Raw genomic sequence first — 19235 nt, 5'->3', positions numbered from 1 at the left:
AGTGAGACTGATGTGGGACTTGAACTCACAAACTGTGAGATCATGACCTGAGCCAAAGTCAGATTCTCAACTGACTGAGCCACCCAGGTACCCCTAAATCCATGCTGTTAAGACAGCTTAAAAGCTCTTAAATTTGTGGTAACATTATTGCAGTAAAAGAAACCTAATATTCAAGAATCCCATTCCTTTTCAGTCTTGGGGAATCTCCTTTCCTCAGGCTCAGAAGCTCCTGCTTCTTCAACTTTAACCCCTCACAGACAGTTGGACACAGTTCACCTAGGACCCTGGTCATCACAAACTAAAGTTAAAGCGGAGAGTTTCTGAAAATTTCTATTTTTGACTCTGTCATTCAAAAAGTTTTAGGTCTAGGGGATACAGAAACCTAGGTTCTTTCTTATGATGGGACAAGGGATGAAATGACAAAACCCAAATGAGTATCTCAATAAAGTTTTCTGTGACCTAAATAGGTACTTAATACACAGTATTAATACACAGTAATAATACACAGTAATTAGTATTTTTTTGGACCAAAAGATTCTTGTTTTTTGTTTTCATTTTGGTAATTCCAGGACCTTAAAATTGTGTTCTGTTCTGCCCATCCTGACCTAACTCTATTCAGTTTGATACCAAATTGTCAAAACAGTGTCTGTCATCCAGTGATGGAAGTCACTCCACTACTAGAGGGCCCCAGCTTATTGCTGGTATAAGACATATTCAAGATGTCTTCTGGCCTGGGGGCTCTACCATAAGGAATCCTCCTCATCCTGGAACTGCTAAGGCAGAGCTAGATGCACATCTGGCCCCAGAAGTGTCTTGTTTTTGTATCTAGGACAGAGAAGATGGCCCATAATCACCTTCCTTATGCTATAGACCAGGATTCTATGGGGATAACAAAAGCAACCTGTTCTAATAGAGCCTTCTCTCAGACAGGGGTGAACATTGTGGTGTGCCAGTGGAAAGCTTATTCTCAGCTCCCTAAAAAACCCATCAGGTACCACAAAAATGGCCCCTATAACATACCCACCCATTCTGGCAGAGGTGGTAGGAAAAAGCTCTTAAGAAATTGACACACATCTTCCTCCAACATTGGTTACCAAATATATATTTGAGTACATACTACGTGTCAGGCACAGTTTTGGCCTTGAGGATATAGAGATGAATAAGAAAGACTGAGTGACAGCCTGTGGATCTCAAATTTTGTGAGGAAGGGATCACAAATAACTACAGATTTCTAAATGGGTTAATGTGCAATTACCCTCGTAGTCCCTCCTGACAACCTTGACTCCAGCCACAGACTGAGTTCCTATGGCTATCTGAGAAAGTTTTGTTCCAATCTTTCATGTCTGAGTGCACCTATGTCACTTGCATCCACCATATACAAAAGGTTGTTTGGTTTTGAGGACAGCAACAGTTCTGAGGAAATATCTCCATAACTACACATCAGCAGATGCTCCCACACATCCTTCCCTGACAGCACTGAGGGCCCTACCCTTCATTCTCTTATAGTACCTGTAATGATTGTTCTTGATATCCTGTAATTGATGCTTTGGCATCCTGAAATCATGGGCCAACCTGATGACCAGAGTTGTTTACATCTCCTCTGTGGTCTCCCTTTCATGGGTTTTTGAAAATCATATTATAAGTCCTCCAACCCCAAGCCCCCAAATCTGTTTTGCTTCGTGCCCAAGAAGGGATGTCCTCACCTAAAAACTTGCCACTGCTAGCAAAGTAGGAGCTTTTTGCCCATGTTTTCCCCTTGCTCCTTCTGCTTCCTCACTACCCTGGTGCTTCCCTGAGTGGCCTGGCATGGTGCAGCGTGCCCCCTCCTCTTGGGAACTATAAGTAATAAACTCTTCTTTCCATGGCATTGACCTCTATGTGTCACCACTCACATCGTATTGATAAATTAAATCCAAGGTACATTCTAAAATGCCATCTGGCACAGCTTAGACCAAAGACTTGCCAGGCCTTGGAGGAGCCAAATTTGTGGCCAGGTGAATATGATTCAGACATGATATAAGATTCCTCCTCAGAGACCCCACAACACTTTCTCTGTCCCAAACCTACAGGTCTCCCTCCAAGTATGCCAAAGTTACTTAAAAACTCCCCAAACACCAATCTCCAGTTGTCGCCAACCATGATGGTCCACTCTACTTAGTCTCTGTTCACCACCCTGTGTTTTGAAATACCATCTAGAGAGGGAGGGCTGGATTTCTGGCAGTACCAAGGCCAGCTCCAACAACTGACAGGGTACAGCAGGGCCAGGTGAGTGGCCCTGTGTATTCTCCCTTTGAAATCAGTCCTGAACATGGGGTAGCCCTAGCCCCAGGCTCCAGGGCTGGGCCAGAGGAAGGAAGAAGGAACAGGGGTGTCTGCTCTGGTTTACTAAGCTAAGTCAAATCACTCAGAGCTCACAAAGTTAAGGATACATACTCTGGAATGAAATACAAATGGTCAGTGTATATATGTGAATGTATCTATGAAAGCATGTGCACACTTACAACAGTGTGATGCATAACCCTGCTTTGCCTTGGCTCAGCACTGATTCTCAATTCATCATGTACCCCAGCGTCTTTGAATCAAACCTACCAGCTACTGCACAGCCCATGCCCTTCACCCCCATGACTCAGAATTCAGACAGAATTCATTCTGGCCCACCATTGGCTTTGCCTTTTCCTGTCACCCCCATAATGCTTAGGGAGGAGGAAAATACTTTATTGAAGTAAAACCTGCAGGCTACATTTGTGAACTTCCCATTGGGAGGCATTTAAAGGATATCTTGGAAGAAGAGGGCTCTGGGTGTGTTTTTATGTGTTCACAAGGGTATGCACACCTGTGGAAGGCATCTGTGTGTCTGTTGGTGTGTGTCTCACTATATGTGTCTTTATGAGGTGCATGAATGTATGTATGTATGTTATGTGGGTATTAGACATACCTATGTTTGTGAGAAAGGATATGTGTTCTGAAAATGGAAACTCCAGAGAATTTTATATGGAATGCAGTCTTGGGGGGCAGTATGTGTACATTCAACTGTGTGTGTGTGTGTGTGTGTGTGTGTGTGTGTGTGCTGGTGAGTGGGGGATGAATGGATGCTATACTCTTTTACTTCTAAGTGAGCATCTATACCCCCAACTCATTCCTATCTCTGTACCTAGCAGACAGGGTGGCAGAGTTTCTGCAGGCAGATTTTCCTACAACTCTGGATTCCCTTGGAGATTGGGGTCCTAGAGATAAGAATGGGGTCACTCTGGGTCTGGGGGTCCCTCCTGGGCACTCCTGCCCTCTCCACCCTGAGAGGTTCCCTCCCCAGGCTCGCCCTCATCATCAGCCTCAGCCAGTTCCTCAGGCATTGGCCACTCTCGAGTCTGCCACTCTAGCCGTTCGATGCGATAAGCAATCTTGAGTGCGCTGGACTCCAGCTCAGCCAGGAGGCGAGCAAACTTGGTCTGTAGATCATCGAGTTGCTGGTCAAGGCCTCGCAGCCGGGACTCTGTGGCTTCCTGTAGGGCAATCTCGGCTGCCTCGGCATTTACATCCAACTTGTTCATTTTGAGCAGGATCTCACGGCCCTTTTCCTCCATGACGACCTGGGCCTGTGGATACTCGCTCAGGACTTCCCTCAGGTCCTCCTTGCTCAGGCAAAACAGGTCTGAATAACCTAGACTCTTGATGTTGGCTGTGCGGCGGTTCCCAGACATGTTTCCTGTGGCCCGTGGGCAGACACATAGGAGGACAGTTAGTCGGGTGGGTGTGAGGGGGGCTTTTACTCATGAATCAGGACCCCCCATCTCCCTGCTTGTACTTTTGAGCCTCTTTTTCCGTCTCATTAATTCTGTCATCATTCAGTAATATACTGGGGACCAGGCCCTGTACTAGGTGGGTAGCAAAGAACTGCCTGCAAGAATTCAGTCTGGAGGCGATAGACATTGAACCGGATAGTTACAAAATAGTATAGCTGGTGCAGTGTGGACGTATGCATCCAGTGCTGTGAGAAGACAGGCAAAGAGCCCCTAACAAGCTGGCAGACACGTTGTGGAAGACTGGAGGAAGTGATGCCTGACTGAGAAGGAGGTAAGAGGGGAAGGGCGGGGACGTGGGGGGCATCCCAGCAGGGGAAGTATTATGAGCAGAGGGATGGAGGTCGGAGCCAGTTAGGCGGCCACAGCAAACAGTAAGCAGTCCAGAGTGGGTGAAGTGCGGGTGCAAGCAGAGTGGAAACAGGAAGGGAGAGCAGGTGATGCCGCATGTGGTAAGCCACCGCAGGGAGTTCAGACCTTATGCTGAGGGCAGTGGCAAGGTACTGAAATATTTTAAGCAGGGGAGCTGTATGATATCATTCACATTTTAGAACGATATTGCTGAGGGGTTGGGGGGAAAACAGAGTAGGCTGAAAGCTGCAAAGTCTCAGAGCTAGAAGGACTCAGAAGGGTACTTGCCAGGCACCAGGCACTACAATCATGCTGATGACTTACCCGTGGAACTCATTTAATCCTCACAAATAACTCTTTGGGTTTTTAATATCATCCCTATTAGATAGATGAGAAAACTGAGCCCTGGAAAAAGTGAAATAACTTGTCCAAAATCATGTAGACAGCAGCTGACTGCATCCAGGTTGTAGAGCTTGAAAGATCCTTGGAGGACAGATGTGAGGCCTTTGGAATAACTAGAGAGTGGGATCCCCAGGCTGAGAGCTCATCTGGCTTCAGTCAGTTGACAGTGCGGTCACCCCTTGCTGTGTTCTCCCATCTCCTGGGCCTCAGTGTCCCTACCTGTGATTAGGCATATGAATGCCTACTGTGCAGGTGGATGGAAGGAATCAGTGAGCCCGTGTACTGTGCCTGGCCTGGCCTGGTGTTGGTGGAGTGAATGGCAATGCCTTCTTACTACCCTCCTTTCCATTTGGCTGTGAGAAAGTTCCTCCTACTGACTCCCAAGTGTGTGTACTTATTACCTCAATGGTTTTGGACAGTTTCCCAAACCTCTCTGTACTCCAATTTCCTTGCCTTTAAAATACAGATAATGGTAACTACCTGAGTTACTGTGAGAATATAATGAGTTGGTACATGTGAAGCACTTTGAACATGGCATGCAGTAAGTGTGCAATTAATATTGGCTATTATTATTATCATCTCTGTCACTTGCCACTGGTGTATTGGTGCCTTGGGTTGACACACACTAAAGAGATCTACTTCCTCTTCCCGAGGACCCACACTGTGCACTAACCTTGGCTTGGCTTCTTCTCAGGGAACAGACTCTCCATGTCCTGCTTCTCCCGTGAGCCCTCTAGTGACTCAGGCAAGGACCAGGTTTCCTAAATCTGCAGGCCCTGATGTACCATTTGGTCTCAGTATGGGGTTCTGCTATCCCTGCCCCCTCCCTCAGCCCTGTCCCAGAACAAACACTGAGGTACCCACCTTTGATGTTGATGATGCTGATCTCCCCAAAGTACAGCCCTGCACCAAGCACAGCGTACTGGGTGACACCATCATCTGCCACCACGGCCAACTGACCTTCACGGATGATATACATCTCCCGGCCAATGTCCCCCTTGCGGCAGACATATTCGCCTGGTGAATAGGTCTGGGGCTGCAGCTTCAGCACCAGCTCCTCCAGCAGGCTGGCCTCACAGTTCTGGAAGATCTGCACCCGGCTCAGAGTAGACAGGTGTACAGACACAGCCACTTCGGCCCGCAACCGCTCAGGCAAATGCTGTAAGATGGCTACCTCGTTGGTCATCTTCTTGTTGATCTGCAGGTGCTGGTACCTAGGGACAAGAGCAGCAGTAGTTCCTCCCCAGCCCCCAACATGCCTGCCCCTATTCCTTCCATCAGGGTTCAGCTCAGCTTCAGCCAAGAGATCACACTGAGATCTCACAGGGGTCATGGGAATACTTGACAGTTGGCTGATGAATATCTTCACTCCAAGGTCTGCTGGTCACTGATATGTTTTGACCTTTTCTCCCTCAACCAAGGCCTGGAAGCCTCCACCAGTTGACAGTGAATAAGACACCCTTTACCTCCTGTCAGGCTTTATCCCACCTACCACCATTCAGTGACGCCTTGTATATCCCACTGATAGCCACTTCAGTCACCAGGCCCTGTATCTAGAGGCCCTCTGATTTAGCTCCCCGACTTGCTGACATTTCCTTTTGTTCATAGCATAGCATGGATGCCTATGACATAGTCAACCATCTTGTTGGCCATTCCCTGGGAGGTATCACTCTTCTCCCTTTACCTCTTCCAGAGCCATCTGAGCCCTACCAGGCAATGGCAGTTTTTACTCCATGGTCCCCAGGTTATCCTTCCTTGTGTATGAGTTCCTCTCCCTATCAATCTCTTATCCAACCCAGCCCCCCAAGTGCAGATACAACTAATGGAAGACATGCTTTACTAAGCCCCACTCAGTGAACCCCCCAATGCATGCCATGCCCTACTTGCCCTGCCTGGACCTCTAGGCAGTAAGGACCCAGCCATTTTCCTCAGGCTCTATCCAGAACACCTGTCCCTGTCCTGGTCTGGAAGCCCAGCATCCTCACCAGTCAATAACTCGCCGCTCCAGCCGGCGGTTGACGTGCTGCTGCTTCATGTACTTCTTCACCAGTGCATGGTCTGGGTAGAAAGCCGCATCTGCAGTGTTCATATTGTAGATGACAGAGCTCATGCTACCCATGATGGTGGCAAAACCCATGACAGCCAACAGGAAGTCACCCACCATGAAGAGATACTCCTCCTCCCGTGCTGGCAGTGGTGTATCGCCCACAGTGGTCAGGATCAGGGTGGAGAAGTAAAAGCTATAGAGGTACTGGCGCCGCAGACGCTCAAAGCCAGGCTGTGCGGGATCAGGGTACACCCAGGCATCACGCCCGAAGCCCAGGTACCGGGATAGGGCAAAGTATAGGCAGCTATTCCAATGGATAACAACAAAAATGTAAAGCATCAGTTTGGTGATGCGAAATGCATTTGGGTAAGCCGTGCGGGTCTCTGTGCGGTCAAAGGCCTCAAAGAGGCGAGGCACACGCAGAAATCGGTTCAGCCTCAGCATAGGGGTGTGCAAGCCCAGCTGCACGTAGGCCACATCTGTGGGCATCAGGGATGCCAGGTCCAACAGGAAGCTCCAGGTGCGAACATAGCGACTTGAAATCCTACCCTTGTCCACCACCAGGATGCCCTGGTCTAAGAATCCTGGGGAGGGGGAGGGGGAGACAGGCTGGGGTCAGTCATAAGATGGGGTCAGGTATGAGGCTGAGTCAGGACACCTACCTGCTCTAGTAATAAGGGTGAGGGTGGGCAGGCCAGGGTGGGACAGGGAGACAGACATGGGGACAGGGTGAGGGAGGGCATAACCCTGCCCCAGGGTTACTGGGATGAGCATGGGGGTGTTGTGAAGCATGGAGGCATGCGAAAGTGCTATAAAGGGGTCACTTATGACTAGTCACTTTGTGACTAAGAGGCCCTCTTTTGGAAGGTAACATGGAACAAATGCTCAGTCTTGGGCTCACTGACCTGTGTGAAAGCGCACCACGATGTCCAGTAGGTATAGAAGGTCACTTGTGTAGTCCAGTACTAACCAGGCCACCAGATAACTGTGTTGCAAGTCAGGAAAGCAGGCTCTGTGTGGCAGGGACAGAAGAGATTGGCTCAGGGCATCCTCTGTGTAAGGCAATCTCCCCAAGGCACTCAGCACTCTGCCCTGGGCCCTCTCTTGGGTGCTGCCCCTCCTTCAGGCCCTAGCCAAGAGCCCGCCCCTTTCCTTGGCTGGACACTTGAGCCCTTATCTCTGTTTAAGGCCCTTCCTTTAGCCCCATGCCAAACCTGCACACGATGATGATGAGGTTATACATCACTGGGAAGACCATTGTATTCAGCCACCAGTAGTAGTAATCCCCAGATGGGTCTAGGACAGGCAACAACTTCCTGTGGGCAAGAGGAGAAGCAGTGTTTCATTTTTTTCACCATTAATGTTGACGTTGTCACTGGGGGCACCAAGAAGAATCAGGCTCCATCGAGTTAGGCAGACAGAGATGATACAGGGAAGCAGGATGTCTCACCTGGCCTTGGATGGGGCAGGGGGGCTGGACTCTGTCGTCTTCACTTTGCTCTCCTGGCTCATGCTTCCGTGGTCTGTTGCCTGGATGTGAGATATCCAGGGCTTCTACCTGTGGGTAGCTTCAGGAGGTGGGGGCTAGTGCCTCCCTGCCTGGAAGAGGCTGCCCTTGGTCTCCACTGTGACTCCTCTGTCTTTGGCTTCTGAAGCTCTTAGCAACACAACCAGGGCCAGCCACTATAGAAGGGGTGGAGGCAGTGTGGCTCCATCACCCCGCCCTGTCTCCCAGGGCCTGGGCTTACACCTGCCCAACTAAACATCTCTAATGAGGTCCCAGGAGAAGGTGGGGGTGCATACTTCAGAGGTAAGGCTGGGCCTTGTTGCTCCCCCCACCCCACCAAACTGAACTACATAGGGGTCCTCTAAGTCAGGAGACATGGGTGCCAGTGTAGGCTCAGTCATTCTGTTTTACCTTGTGCAAGTTCCCTGCTTAGGCCTCATTATTTATTCATTTAACAACTATTTACTGAATGGCTCATTTGTGTCAGGTGCTGAACTAGTCTCTAGGGACAAAGAATGCTTGTCACATCAAATGTGAGCTCTGTTTTCATTATCTGCACCCTTATCTACATCACACCCACCTTACCTCATTTCCTACTGGATGAGTGTGATGGTGGGCCATCCTGTGGGGTTTTGCCCCCATTCCTTTCCTGTTATCTCTAGTACCTGATCCTATCAGCTATTCCATGTGTCTTCTAGATCCTCAACCTCCTTCAAATTTCCCTTTCTATGAACATGCTTAAATCTCTCCTATACCAAAACAAAAAAATCCTAAAAATTCTCCCTTAACTTGATTTCCCTTTGACTTCTATCATCTCAGTCAACAAGTCATAATCAGAATACCTGCTTTGTGCCAGGCCAATATTGTGCTCAATATTGGGGAGATAAGATGAATGAAACACATTCTCTGCTCTCCAGAAACTCGGAGTTTGGTAGGGGAAATAGTTGGGTAGATAGGCAATTACATATTCGCTTGATGGTTGCTCTATTAGGTGGATATACAGATGGCTATTACACTGTAAGAAGGGTCCCAACTGAGCCTGGGTTCTGTAGGATGAATAGAAGTTAGGTCTATAGTGAAGAGAGAGTGAACAGGACTAGAGGCAAAGTGCATAGAGTGGGCAAAGGCACAGAGACTTTAAAAAGCATGGATGATTGGGGGACATCAATTGGTTTCTGTAGAGAACCTGAGTGGCTAGTGTTGAAAGAGAAGGCTGAATGGTGGACAGGGAATAGCTAGGGAAGAGCTTTGTCAGCCATTTTATAAAGCCAGGGTTTTATCTTAAGGCAATTTCTTGGTTTTTTTTTTTTTTAATGTTTATTTATTTTTGAGAGAGAGAGAGAGAGAGAGAGAAGAAGAAGGAGAAGAAGAAGAAGAAGAAGAAGAAGAAGAAGAAGAAGAAGAAGAAGAAGAAGAAGTAGTAGTAGTAGTAGTAGTGGGGGAGAGGCAGAAAGAGAGGGAGACAGAATCTGAACCAGGATCCAGGCTCTGAGCTGTTAGTGCAGAGCTTGACGTGGGGCTCGGACCCATGAACTGTGAGATCATGACCTGAGCCAAAGTTGGACACTTAACCAACTGAGCCACCTAAGTGCCCCCTTGCTTTTCTGTCTATTTTTTTCTTAGTCTTTTCATAAGCCCATCTGCCTATCCTTTCTGTGTTGGTGTTTTTTAGAACTCTGACCTAGGTGTCTTACTCTCTTTCTGTGCTCCCAGCTCTCTCTGGCCAATCTTGGTTATGCACAGGATCTCCCTTCCCATCTACTGACTCCCAGGAACTCTGAGCTGCAGGCTTATCTATACCACTAACTGCTCACTGGATGTCTCCACTTGGATATCCCATAGTCACCTTTAGCCCATTGGGACTATAACTGAGCTTATGTTTTTTCTCTTATAATCCTTCTCTCTGGCCTTTCAGCTCAAACATCTAAAACTAGTATTTATTTTTATTGCTATCATTATGATTATTATATGATTTTGTGGCAGTTTTAAAAAATGGTCACAAATTCTTTGACATTCTTCCCTTGTGACTGTTTCAACCAATAGAATATAACAAGAATATAACAGAATATAACTGGATCATAAAAGGCCATACAGCTTCCTTTTCTTAATTCTGTTGGGCACGCTCCTTATCTGGAAGTCTCCTGTCAGGATATTCCTTCTTGGAACCTAGTTGCCACATTGTGAGAAGCCCAAGCCATAAGGAACAGTCATATCTCTGTACTGTGTTTGACAGTCCCAGCTGAGTTCAGCCTTTGAGTTGTCCTAGCCCAGGCATCAGATAAGTGAGTGAAGAAGCCTCAGATGATTCTACCCACCAACTTCAAGTCACCCTCAGGCATTCAAGTGTCCTATATGAGGCCCCAGGAATTGTTGAATAAAGATACACCATTCTTGCTGTGTTTTGGTTGAATTCCCAGAATCTGTGAGCATAATAAAATGGTTTTTTTATACTACTACATTTGGGATGATTTGTTATACAGCATAGCAACCAGAACAAACATATATACAAAAGTGCACATTTCCTAAGTATACAGCTTGATGAATTTCACAAAGTGAACATACCCATGTAACCAGCACTACAAGAACCCTACTCTTCCCCCTTTCAGGCAATGCTTTTCCAAGGGTAATCACTATCCTGACTTCTAATACCATAGTTGAGTTTTGCCCGTGAATGAACTTATATAAACTAAGCATCAGTTTTTATTCCTTCTGTTTTCCTTTCATATTCATCCAGTCCTCAAGCCCTGGTGCCCTATCTTCTAATGTCCACATGTCCATTTCTCTGTAACTTTACAACTTCAGTTTGATCCTTATCAGTTTAACCATGTATAAAATTTTTATAGTTCTCTATTATTCAATAAAATCTAAACTCCTTAACATGGCCTCAAAATCTAATAACTGACTTCTATCCATGTCTTCAGCCTCATCTCACAATGTTTCCTCTGCATGTTCCCTAGGCTCCAGACATGTTGTACTCATTATAGTTTCCAGAGCACCTCCTGCATTGGTATGGGCTGATCTTTTGGGCTGAAACTGCCATTTCTTTTTCTTTTTTAAAAAAATTTTAACCCTTATTTATTATTGAGCGACAGAGAGAGACAGAGCATGAGCATGGGAGGGGCAGAGAGAGGGGGAGACACAGAATCCCAAGCAGGCTTCAGGCTCTGAGCAAGCTGTCAGCACAGAGCCCGTTGCGTGGCTGGAACCCACAAACCGGGAGATCATGATCTGAGCCGAAGTCAGACGCTTAACTGATTGAGCTACCCAGGTGCTCCATTTCTTTTTCTTTTTAACTACTTTATATTTTAAACTAATTTCAGGCTTACAGAAAGTTGCAAAAAAGGTAAAAAAAAAAAAATAAAGTTCCCCTAAACTCCTCACCCATGTTCCCCTGTTATCATATTATATAACCAGGGAATTAACATTGGTACAATACTTTGATCTAAGCCATAGCCCTGATCTGAAGCTTTCATTTCTCTTAGTTTCTCATGCTCTTGCTTGTTTCTTTGCTCAGACGTCATTTACTCCTCAAAGGCTCCCCTAAGCCCCTTCACCCTTCTTTGCCTTCATCCTCTGTACATAAAATCATGTTAAGTGCTGCTCCTTGATGGCAACTATTACACTACATTGCAATTATCTGGCTAAAGGGCTGAGGTCTTGCAGGGCAGAGACGGATTCTAATTGATCTGGAATCCTATCCGGCATGGAGGTGCTTATTCCGTGTTCCTTGAGTAACTGAACAAGACAGTATCCCAGGGATCACGGGGCATTAGGTGTTGGGGAAGCTAGGGAGGGGGCGGTCACCAGCCCGGTACTGTCGTCCAAGCCATGTGTGCAGATGGAACAAAAATGAAGTAGGCCAAGGGCGCCTGGGTGGCTCAGTCAGTTAAGCGCCGCTCTGGATTTCCGCTCAAGTCATGATGTCACGGTTGGTGAGATGGAGCCCAGGGCTTTGCGCTGATGGCGCGGAGCCTGCTTGGGATTCTCTCTCTCTCTCTCTCTCTCTCTCTCTCTCTCTCTTTCTCTCTCTCTGCCCCTCCCTCTCACGCGCTCTCTACCTCTTTCAAAATAAATAAACATTAAAAAAGTGTAATAGTCTTACTGCAGTCAGCTGTCTCTTGGGCTCAGCTTTTCCACAGGCCCTGCCCACCTACTGACTCCTCCCCTCAGGCCTACCCCTTCGTGCTAGCCCCGCCCACTCCAGCCCGCTCTTCCATCCTAAGCACCACCCTGGACCATTGGCCCCGCTCCTTCACGTTAGTCCCTCAGCCTCAGCTCTCTCCCAAACCCTGCCCCTTGGCCTTTCCCTGCCTCTTAAAGTTGCGTCCCTCCTTAGGTCCCGCCTTCTGCCCTTCTGGTTCGACCTTTCCTCCTCAGGCTCCGCCCCCCGCCCTGTGGGCCTCCGCCTTCCCAGGAGTCTTCTCCTATGACACGCTGGAGTCCTTCAGAGGGGCGGGGTTTACAGCACAAGGGGCGGGACCTGGAGAAGGGGTGGTACTCCTCGCTCGGAACGCCGTCGGCGACCCCGCCCCTGCGCTCGGCCGTTGCCAGGAAACAAGCCTCGACGCTCCGGCTCTGGCCGGGTCCAGCCAATGAGCTGGCACGCCACTGCCCAGCGGTGCGTCGCTGGGCGGTTACGTGTGGTGCGCGGGGGCGCGGGTTGCGTGTGGCGCGGGGCGGGGCGCGGCTGGTGCGCCTCAGGAGCGATGGCGGCGGCCTGAACTCACCTAGCACGGCTGCGGCGTTCGGGCCTGGTCAGGGTCGGGATTCTGTGAGTGAACAGCGAGTATGGGCCGCAGGGCCCGGAGATTCGCATGAGGGGCTAAGGGACTGTGGAATGACGGCACCGCATTTATTGACTGTACCGGTTGTGAGGGCACTGGGTGAGGGGCTGGCATGTGGTGAGGGGCCGGGTGTGAGTGTCTAAGGTAGGGGAGCAGGGTAAGAAGAGCCTGAGGATGAGTGGGCAAGTGAGGAGCTGGGTTGTAAGAGGGGCTGGGGATGCTTTTCAAGAGACGAAGGGAAAGGGACTTGTGAACACAGTTTACTGAGGGGCTGAGGCACCTGTGGGCAGAGGTGAGGGCAACGCTGGGACCAGAGTAAGAGGGTACGGCCTGTGCGGGAAGGGGAGAGTAAAGGGAAAAGGCCGGAGCATGCGGGCTGCTGGGGAATGGGTGAGGGAGTTGAGGGTAGGGCATGGGGGGAAGGAATGAGGATTGTGAGGCTTGGATAAGGGTGAGGTAAGTAAGTCCTTCTTCGATGGACTGTCCTGCCTAGTGGGAGCAGTAGTTTCAGATCGAGTAGGACAGCCTGGGTGGAAGTGTTGTGCACTTGGCTTTTTGAGGACAGAAAATTGAAGGCATCGTGGGCAGTAATAACTAGGATAATGAAAATAATTTTTGAGGCTTAGTTTTCAACCAGAGTAATCACTGAAACTGCCGGTTTCTCAAGTTCCTCTTTGGGACTGCAAACTTGAAGATGGTTCCTCGCATGGAGGTTTTTTGGCTATGACCGCCCATGTTTGTTTTCTCTCCACCTGCTCTGGGCGGTCTTACTCCACTGCTGCTCCTCACCTATGCTTAGCTGTGCTCTGACGGTTGTCATCTAAATTGGACTAACCACTTTGAGTTGCTAATTCTACTTTTACGAAAGTCACATGGTTTGTTACATACAACACTATGTTTAGGTTCTCAAGCAGAATGGCTTTGCTCTAAGTCACTTTCTTACAGTTGAGTTAAAAAACCCTACTTTATTGAGGTAAATTGATATACAGTAAACTGCTCATGTTTAAAATGTACATGGGTTTTACCATATGTTTACATCTGTGAAACCATTACTACTTTCAAGATACAGAACATTTCTACTACACTCAGAAGTTTTCTCCTATCCCTTTGCAACTCATTCCTCCGTGCATGACACATTTTGGGGTTCATTTTATTAGTATCTTGCAGGTCCCTTTCTCCCTGCCAACCACATGTACATGAACATTTTTAAAGTTCTAGGGGTGCCTGGGTGGCTTAGTTGGTTAAGTGCCCAACTCTTTGATTTTGACTCAGTCACGTGTCTCATGGTTTGTGGAATTGAGCCCTGTGTGGAGCTCTGTGCTGACAGCATGGAGCCTGCTTGGGAGTCTCTCTCTCTCTCTCTCTCTCTCTCTCTCTCTCTCTTTCTCTCTCTCTCTCTCTCTCCGTCTCTGTCTCTCAAATAAATAAATACATACAAACAAAACAAACAAACAAACGTTAAAAGTTCTAGAAAACTGAGTTGGCACTCAGTTTTAATGGACAGTTTGCTTTCCTACCACTACATTTTCCTCTGTAGTCACAGTTGGCCACAGAGCCTAGATACCATCCTCAACCTCAGGGAGATTTAGGCCTTTCCTGTCTGGACAATTCTCTTGAGAATTAAGGGCAACCCAAACCCAAGTGGCCAGTCCGTTCCAGAGTTTCAGCCTCAGAACCAACTGTTCTGACCCATGGTATGTTTTCATTGCTTCTTTCCAGAGGCCAAACATTTTTATGCTAGTGTAACCCTTGACCACCTACCGTGGTGGGCAGAACACTGTAGAACCAAATGTATCATAACAGGGTTTAGAGCAGTGATTCCTAAACTCTGGGCCAAGGACAGTGCCAGTCCATGATAAAGTTTTCATCCATCCAAGGTGGAAGGAGAGAAAGATAACATATGAAACATGAGTTTTTCATAAAGATAAGTTTATTCTGAGATTATTCTATTCTTTTAGTGAAAGTGCTTTCTGACTGATGAAATAATGGTGATGGTAGATGGTGGGTTTTCAAGAAATGGTCTTATTTACCAAAATAAAAAGTAACAACCCTATTTGTAAAATTTTTTAGAAATTATTTTTATTAGTTCCTGAAATCCAGAAATTTAGAGTGATGATGGTGTGGCTGTTGTATCATGTTGAGGAACATGTGCTTATACAGTAATTCTATATAACTTCTGACATTTGAACAACATACATTCAGTTTCACATTTCACTGGGTTTACACACTTCGTGAAGTAGGCAAGGGCTGGAATTCTTATGTTATAGATGAGGAATCATATTCATAAACCAGAGGTCACATAGTATACAGTGGCAAGGCTGAACCCAAAATTTGGTCTCCTGAGAGTGACTTGGGGAAAGAAGGTTTGTAACAGAGTGAAGGTGATGTGGACTAAAAGGCACGTTAAGTATGGGAAAAGTTGTGATGACATGAGGGCATTATATTGGCAAAACCATTTTTTATCATTTGTAATTAATGCAGTTCCAAAAGAGATTAAAGACACTTTGAGGGTGACAGAGAGATGGGGCTTCTGTTTAATATTGTGGCAATGACATGGGAACAGGTATACATAATACCTGGTTCACATTGTGATGGTGACAGGACAAGTCATGTCATCAGAAGGTTCTTAGGGGACTGTAAAATTCTTGGGTGTTCCAGAGAAAGTACTGAGTTTGGTAAGCTGTACTAAACTCTGTTGAAATAGTAGTGTAGTAAGTATAATGGATTTTGACTTACATATGCAGCTAGGTGGTAAATCTGAGAAGATGTAACATAAATGAGGGTGATGATACCTAGATAGAAACATGTTTGGAGTGCTTTATGTAATCATTTATTGCACATCGGCTATTCGCCAGGCACTCTAGTAAATACTGGAAGAACAAATTCATTCATTCATGTATTAATTCCTTTATTCATTCAGAAAATACTTTTTCAGTATGTAGTCTGTCCTTGTGATGCTCACATTTTATGAGATAACAAGATAGAGAAGACATGGTCCTCTGTGGTCTCAAGGAATTCTAAGTCAGGTTGAGAGAGGTAGATACATGAAAAGACAATTTCAGTTTAGAGAGAGAGTGTTAAATACAAAAGTATATCATGATGGGGTGGTTACTTCTTTATCTAGTGTGTCTCTCCCTGTATTCCAGTCATATATATTCAGTGATCTACCATATATCTCCACAGGTATCATAAAATTAACATGTCTAAAACAGAACTCACTATCTTTGCTCTGAGAGCATGCTTTTGTAGCATATTCTGTGTCTCAGTCTAGGCAAGGACTTCAGTGTCATCTTCATTCTTTCTGCTCCTTTATGCCCTGTATTTAGTCAGTCACTAAAGTCTTTATGTTTCCCTTTAAATTATCTCCTCTTCATCTCTGTGGCTACATCTTCACTGTTAAAGCTTTAGTTTACTTCCTCCTCATCTCTGATCTGGATTCTCACTCCCTCCCCCCAACAGTCTCCTGCCTTCAGTCTTGCTCTTTTCTAGTCTTTCCCTAGAATGATCTTTCTAAAAATACAAATGTAATCATAGAGCTCCTCGCTTAAAAACTTTTGGCTCTTTGTGTTCTGTAGGACAACATCCAAATTGCTTAATATGGCATCATTTGGCCTCAACTCACCTCTCCAGCCTCATCTCCTGCCACTCTCTACTTTGTGTTTTAGCTTGAATAAAGTCTTCATAGTTCCCTAACATGTTACTTTTTTTAAGCCTTGAGATCTTTGTAATAGCTTTTTCTCTAACTAGGGACACTTTTTCTTCTCTGCCCAGTGAACTTACCTTGTTCCTTAGGATCTAGTTCAGTCTCTTCTCCTCTCTTTGACATCTTCTTTGTCATCATCACCTAAGAGGGGTGGAGAGAGAACCATGTGTGACATAGGGATTTACTTTTATAAAGGAGAGTCACCATGACTGAGGTTCACGTTGTTGTGTAAGTCAGGTGAGATTCCCTGTAAGAAGCAGAGGTGGTATTGGGGAGAGGGGAGGGAGTGAGTTGGCACCACACATTGATAGCCCATTTGTCTTATGCATAGAGGCTGAAGGATGGACAAGCAGGGAGGATATATGTAAGCTGAGCTCTAGATTAGGCTCCTGTGAGGTCCCCCCTCCTTTTGTATTCCTATGAGGTTTTAACCAGATCTTTCTACTTTCAGTATTTACAGTAATAGCTCATTCGTGCCTCTAATGTCAGTAGTCAGTCATCTTGCCTGGGAAGAGCCACTGTAGGGAGAGAAAGCTCGGGACTTTACTGACCTGTTCTCGAGAGGTCATTTTGATTTCTCCCTGTCTGCTGTAGGTATCGCAGGTGTATCCCTGTCCCCAGCTCCCTCCCTCTCTTGCCTCTCCCAGGGCAAAGGTTCCTCAGTAAAACTGAGCCACCTCCTTCCTACCTGTGCCTGCTATTCTGAGGTTGGTAGACACCCTTGCTGAATGTACCTGTAAGGTACATTTTGTGCCCTAAGATGAGTGACTGAACTTGGCTATTTGTGGGTCTAAAAGATTAGCTCTTTCTTACCCTTTTTCCCCTGTGACTGAGTCTGATGGTAAATCTGGGAAGAGGGGTATACTTTTTTATAGACTTTGCTGTGGCAGGAAGCGGCACAGTAATAGAGTGGTGATTCCATTTTCTTTGTCTTGCTTTTGAACTTTGCACAGTTAGCTGGGAATGAGAGAGTCTTAAGTAGGTGACAGGAACACCAAGCTATGGTCTCCTTTTGTATTTTTACAGTTTGTGAAGGGGGCCCGGGTTAAGTGTTAGCTTATGGGTTCTGAGACACTGATTTCAGTATGGCTTTTCTTTTTGAGGTCTTTGAGAAGAGTTGGGGATCGGGAGGGGTGAAGAAAGGTCCTGGAGGCTAGTCCCTCTTGAGTTTGTGAGCAGTGCCCTTTGTTGGTCAAGTAATAAAGCAAAAGTGGGCACCCCAGTTATATTGCAAGGTAGGAATTAGTTGTTAATCTTTGGAAATGAGTCCTAGCAGCTAAAGGCAGTTTAGTTTTGGACATGATCAAGCTTTACTTTGCTGACACTGGATGCTTGGCTCATCTTTTGCTTACCAGGGTATGAGTGTGAGGTGGTGGGGTGGACAGGTCAGAGCAGGCTAGATCTCTCCTCTTAGAGGTGAGGATATCTTGGTCAGATAGGATCAGGAGAGGGAATGGGGAAAGGAAAATGCCATTTACAGAGCACCTGCTTTATATGCCTAGTGTGCTACATAGGTTATCTTATTTAAATTTTTTTAAAATTTTTTTTAACGTTTATTTATTTTTGAGACAGAGAGACACAGAGCATGAATGGGGGAGGGTCAGAGAGAGAGGGAGACACAGAATCTGAAACAGGCTCCAGGCTCTGAGTTGTCAGCACAGAGCCCGATGCGGGGCTCGAACTCACGGACTGAGAGATCATGACCTGAGCGGAAGTCGGACACCCAACTGACTGAGCCACCCAGGCGCCCCTCTTATTTAATTTTTAAAACAGTAACAACACTTATTTCATCAGGAGTTTATGTAAACTGAGGCTTTGATGTGGGAGGTGATTTTTTGTAAGGTCACACAACTGGAAAATGGTGGACTGGGATTCAAACCTTTATTTGAGGAACACCAGAGCTCCTGCTTTACCTACTACTTTGTGTTATTCTTACTTGATGTTAGGGCCTCTCTTTGTTTTCAGTCCTCAGATGAGATTATGATTGAGAAAGCATTCTGTAAGCAGTAATAGATATTCTTCTGTTATTCAAGGTCTTCAGGGGGGCAGATTGAATGCATTTGGTTTGGGAAGAATTTGATAAAGGGATTATATTTACGAGGGCATAGGCAGAGTTTAAGGAAACCAATAAGACATAATGCTAATAATAGTGAGAGAGCTAGTAGAAGGGGACATTTCTTATTAGTATTCTCAACTGTTGGCTTTGCCCTCCCCAGCCCATGCTTACTTGGTATCTTCAGTACTTGGGCAGACAGATAAGTACCTTTTCAGTGCATCCCTGCTGCTGGTAGTTACCAGTCTGTATGACTGTTTGATGGTTTATAGGAAACCACGTATGAAAGACTGAGCATCTGTTCTGTGGCTCTACCACCTTCTCACCCCTTTCTCTTCCCCACCCCGACTCTCCTGGGTGAGTGAGAGAGTGAGAGAAGATTAGGTGAGTGGTGGGGTGGTAGTAGATATTAGCTTCCCTTTTTCAGATTTCAGATTTACCTGAACTGGCACCCATCCTTTATTACTATTTTCCTTCTCAGAGAAAACGGTATACATACTTCTTTTTCTCAGACTAGTGCTATACCTGATTTTTCTATTATCCCCATTGTATTTATCCACAACCTGTTACTTTTCTTCATACTTCTTTTCC

General features: G+C 46.4%; 2 protein-coding genes across 12 annotated transcripts in view; one reads left to right on the top strand and one right to left on the bottom strand.

Moving 5' to 3' along the window:
- Positions 1-1084: 1084 nt before the first annotated feature.
- Positions 1085-12616, bottom strand: CNGA4 (cyclic nucleotide gated channel subunit alpha 4). 8 transcript variants are annotated; one of them, XM_042906507.1, is made up of 8 exons: positions 12585-12616; positions 10420-10524; positions 8048-8127; positions 7812-7913; positions 7503-7609; positions 6536-7181; positions 5415-5764; positions 1086-3703 (listed from the first exon to the last, which is right to left on the bottom strand). In XM_042906507.1, exons 2-8 carry the CDS (start codon positions 10441-10443, stop codon positions 3243-3245), a joined length of 1770 nt encoding a protein of 589 aa, XP_042762441.1. In that variant the 5' UTR covers positions 10444-10524; positions 12585-12616; the 3' UTR covers positions 1086-3242. The 8 variants fall into 8 exon arrangements, with proteins under 8 accessions (XP_042762444.1, XP_042762446.1, XP_042762445.1 ...); XM_042906508.1 differs by lacking the exon at positions 12585-12616 and adding an exon at positions 12207-12520 and having other exon boundaries at positions 8048-8280; XM_042906506.1 differs by lacking the exon at positions 12585-12616 and adding an exon at positions 12207-12520.
- A 170-nt stretch (positions 12617-12786) lies between these two features.
- Positions 12787-19235, top strand: part of FHIP1B (FHF complex subunit HOOK interacting protein 1B) — a 24108-nt gene continuing 17659 nt past the window's right edge. For all 4 annotated transcript variants that reach the window (XM_042904417.1, XM_042904419.1, XM_042904416.1 and 1 more), the window contains exon 1: positions 12787-12875. The gene's annotated coding sequence lies outside the window, so the exon portion shown is untranslated. The remainder of the gene's footprint in view (positions 12876-19235) is intronic.

The sequence above is a fragment of the Panthera leo genome, chromosome D1, assembly GCF_018350215.1.
Source record: "Panthera leo isolate Ple1 chromosome D1, P.leo_Ple1_pat1.1, whole genome shotgun sequence".
NCBI classification, from domain to species: Eukaryota; Metazoa; Chordata; class Mammalia; order Carnivora; family Felidae; genus Panthera; species Panthera leo.
Note: the sequence above shows the minus strand (reverse complement) of the source record. Positions and strands in the feature narration are given on the sequence as shown.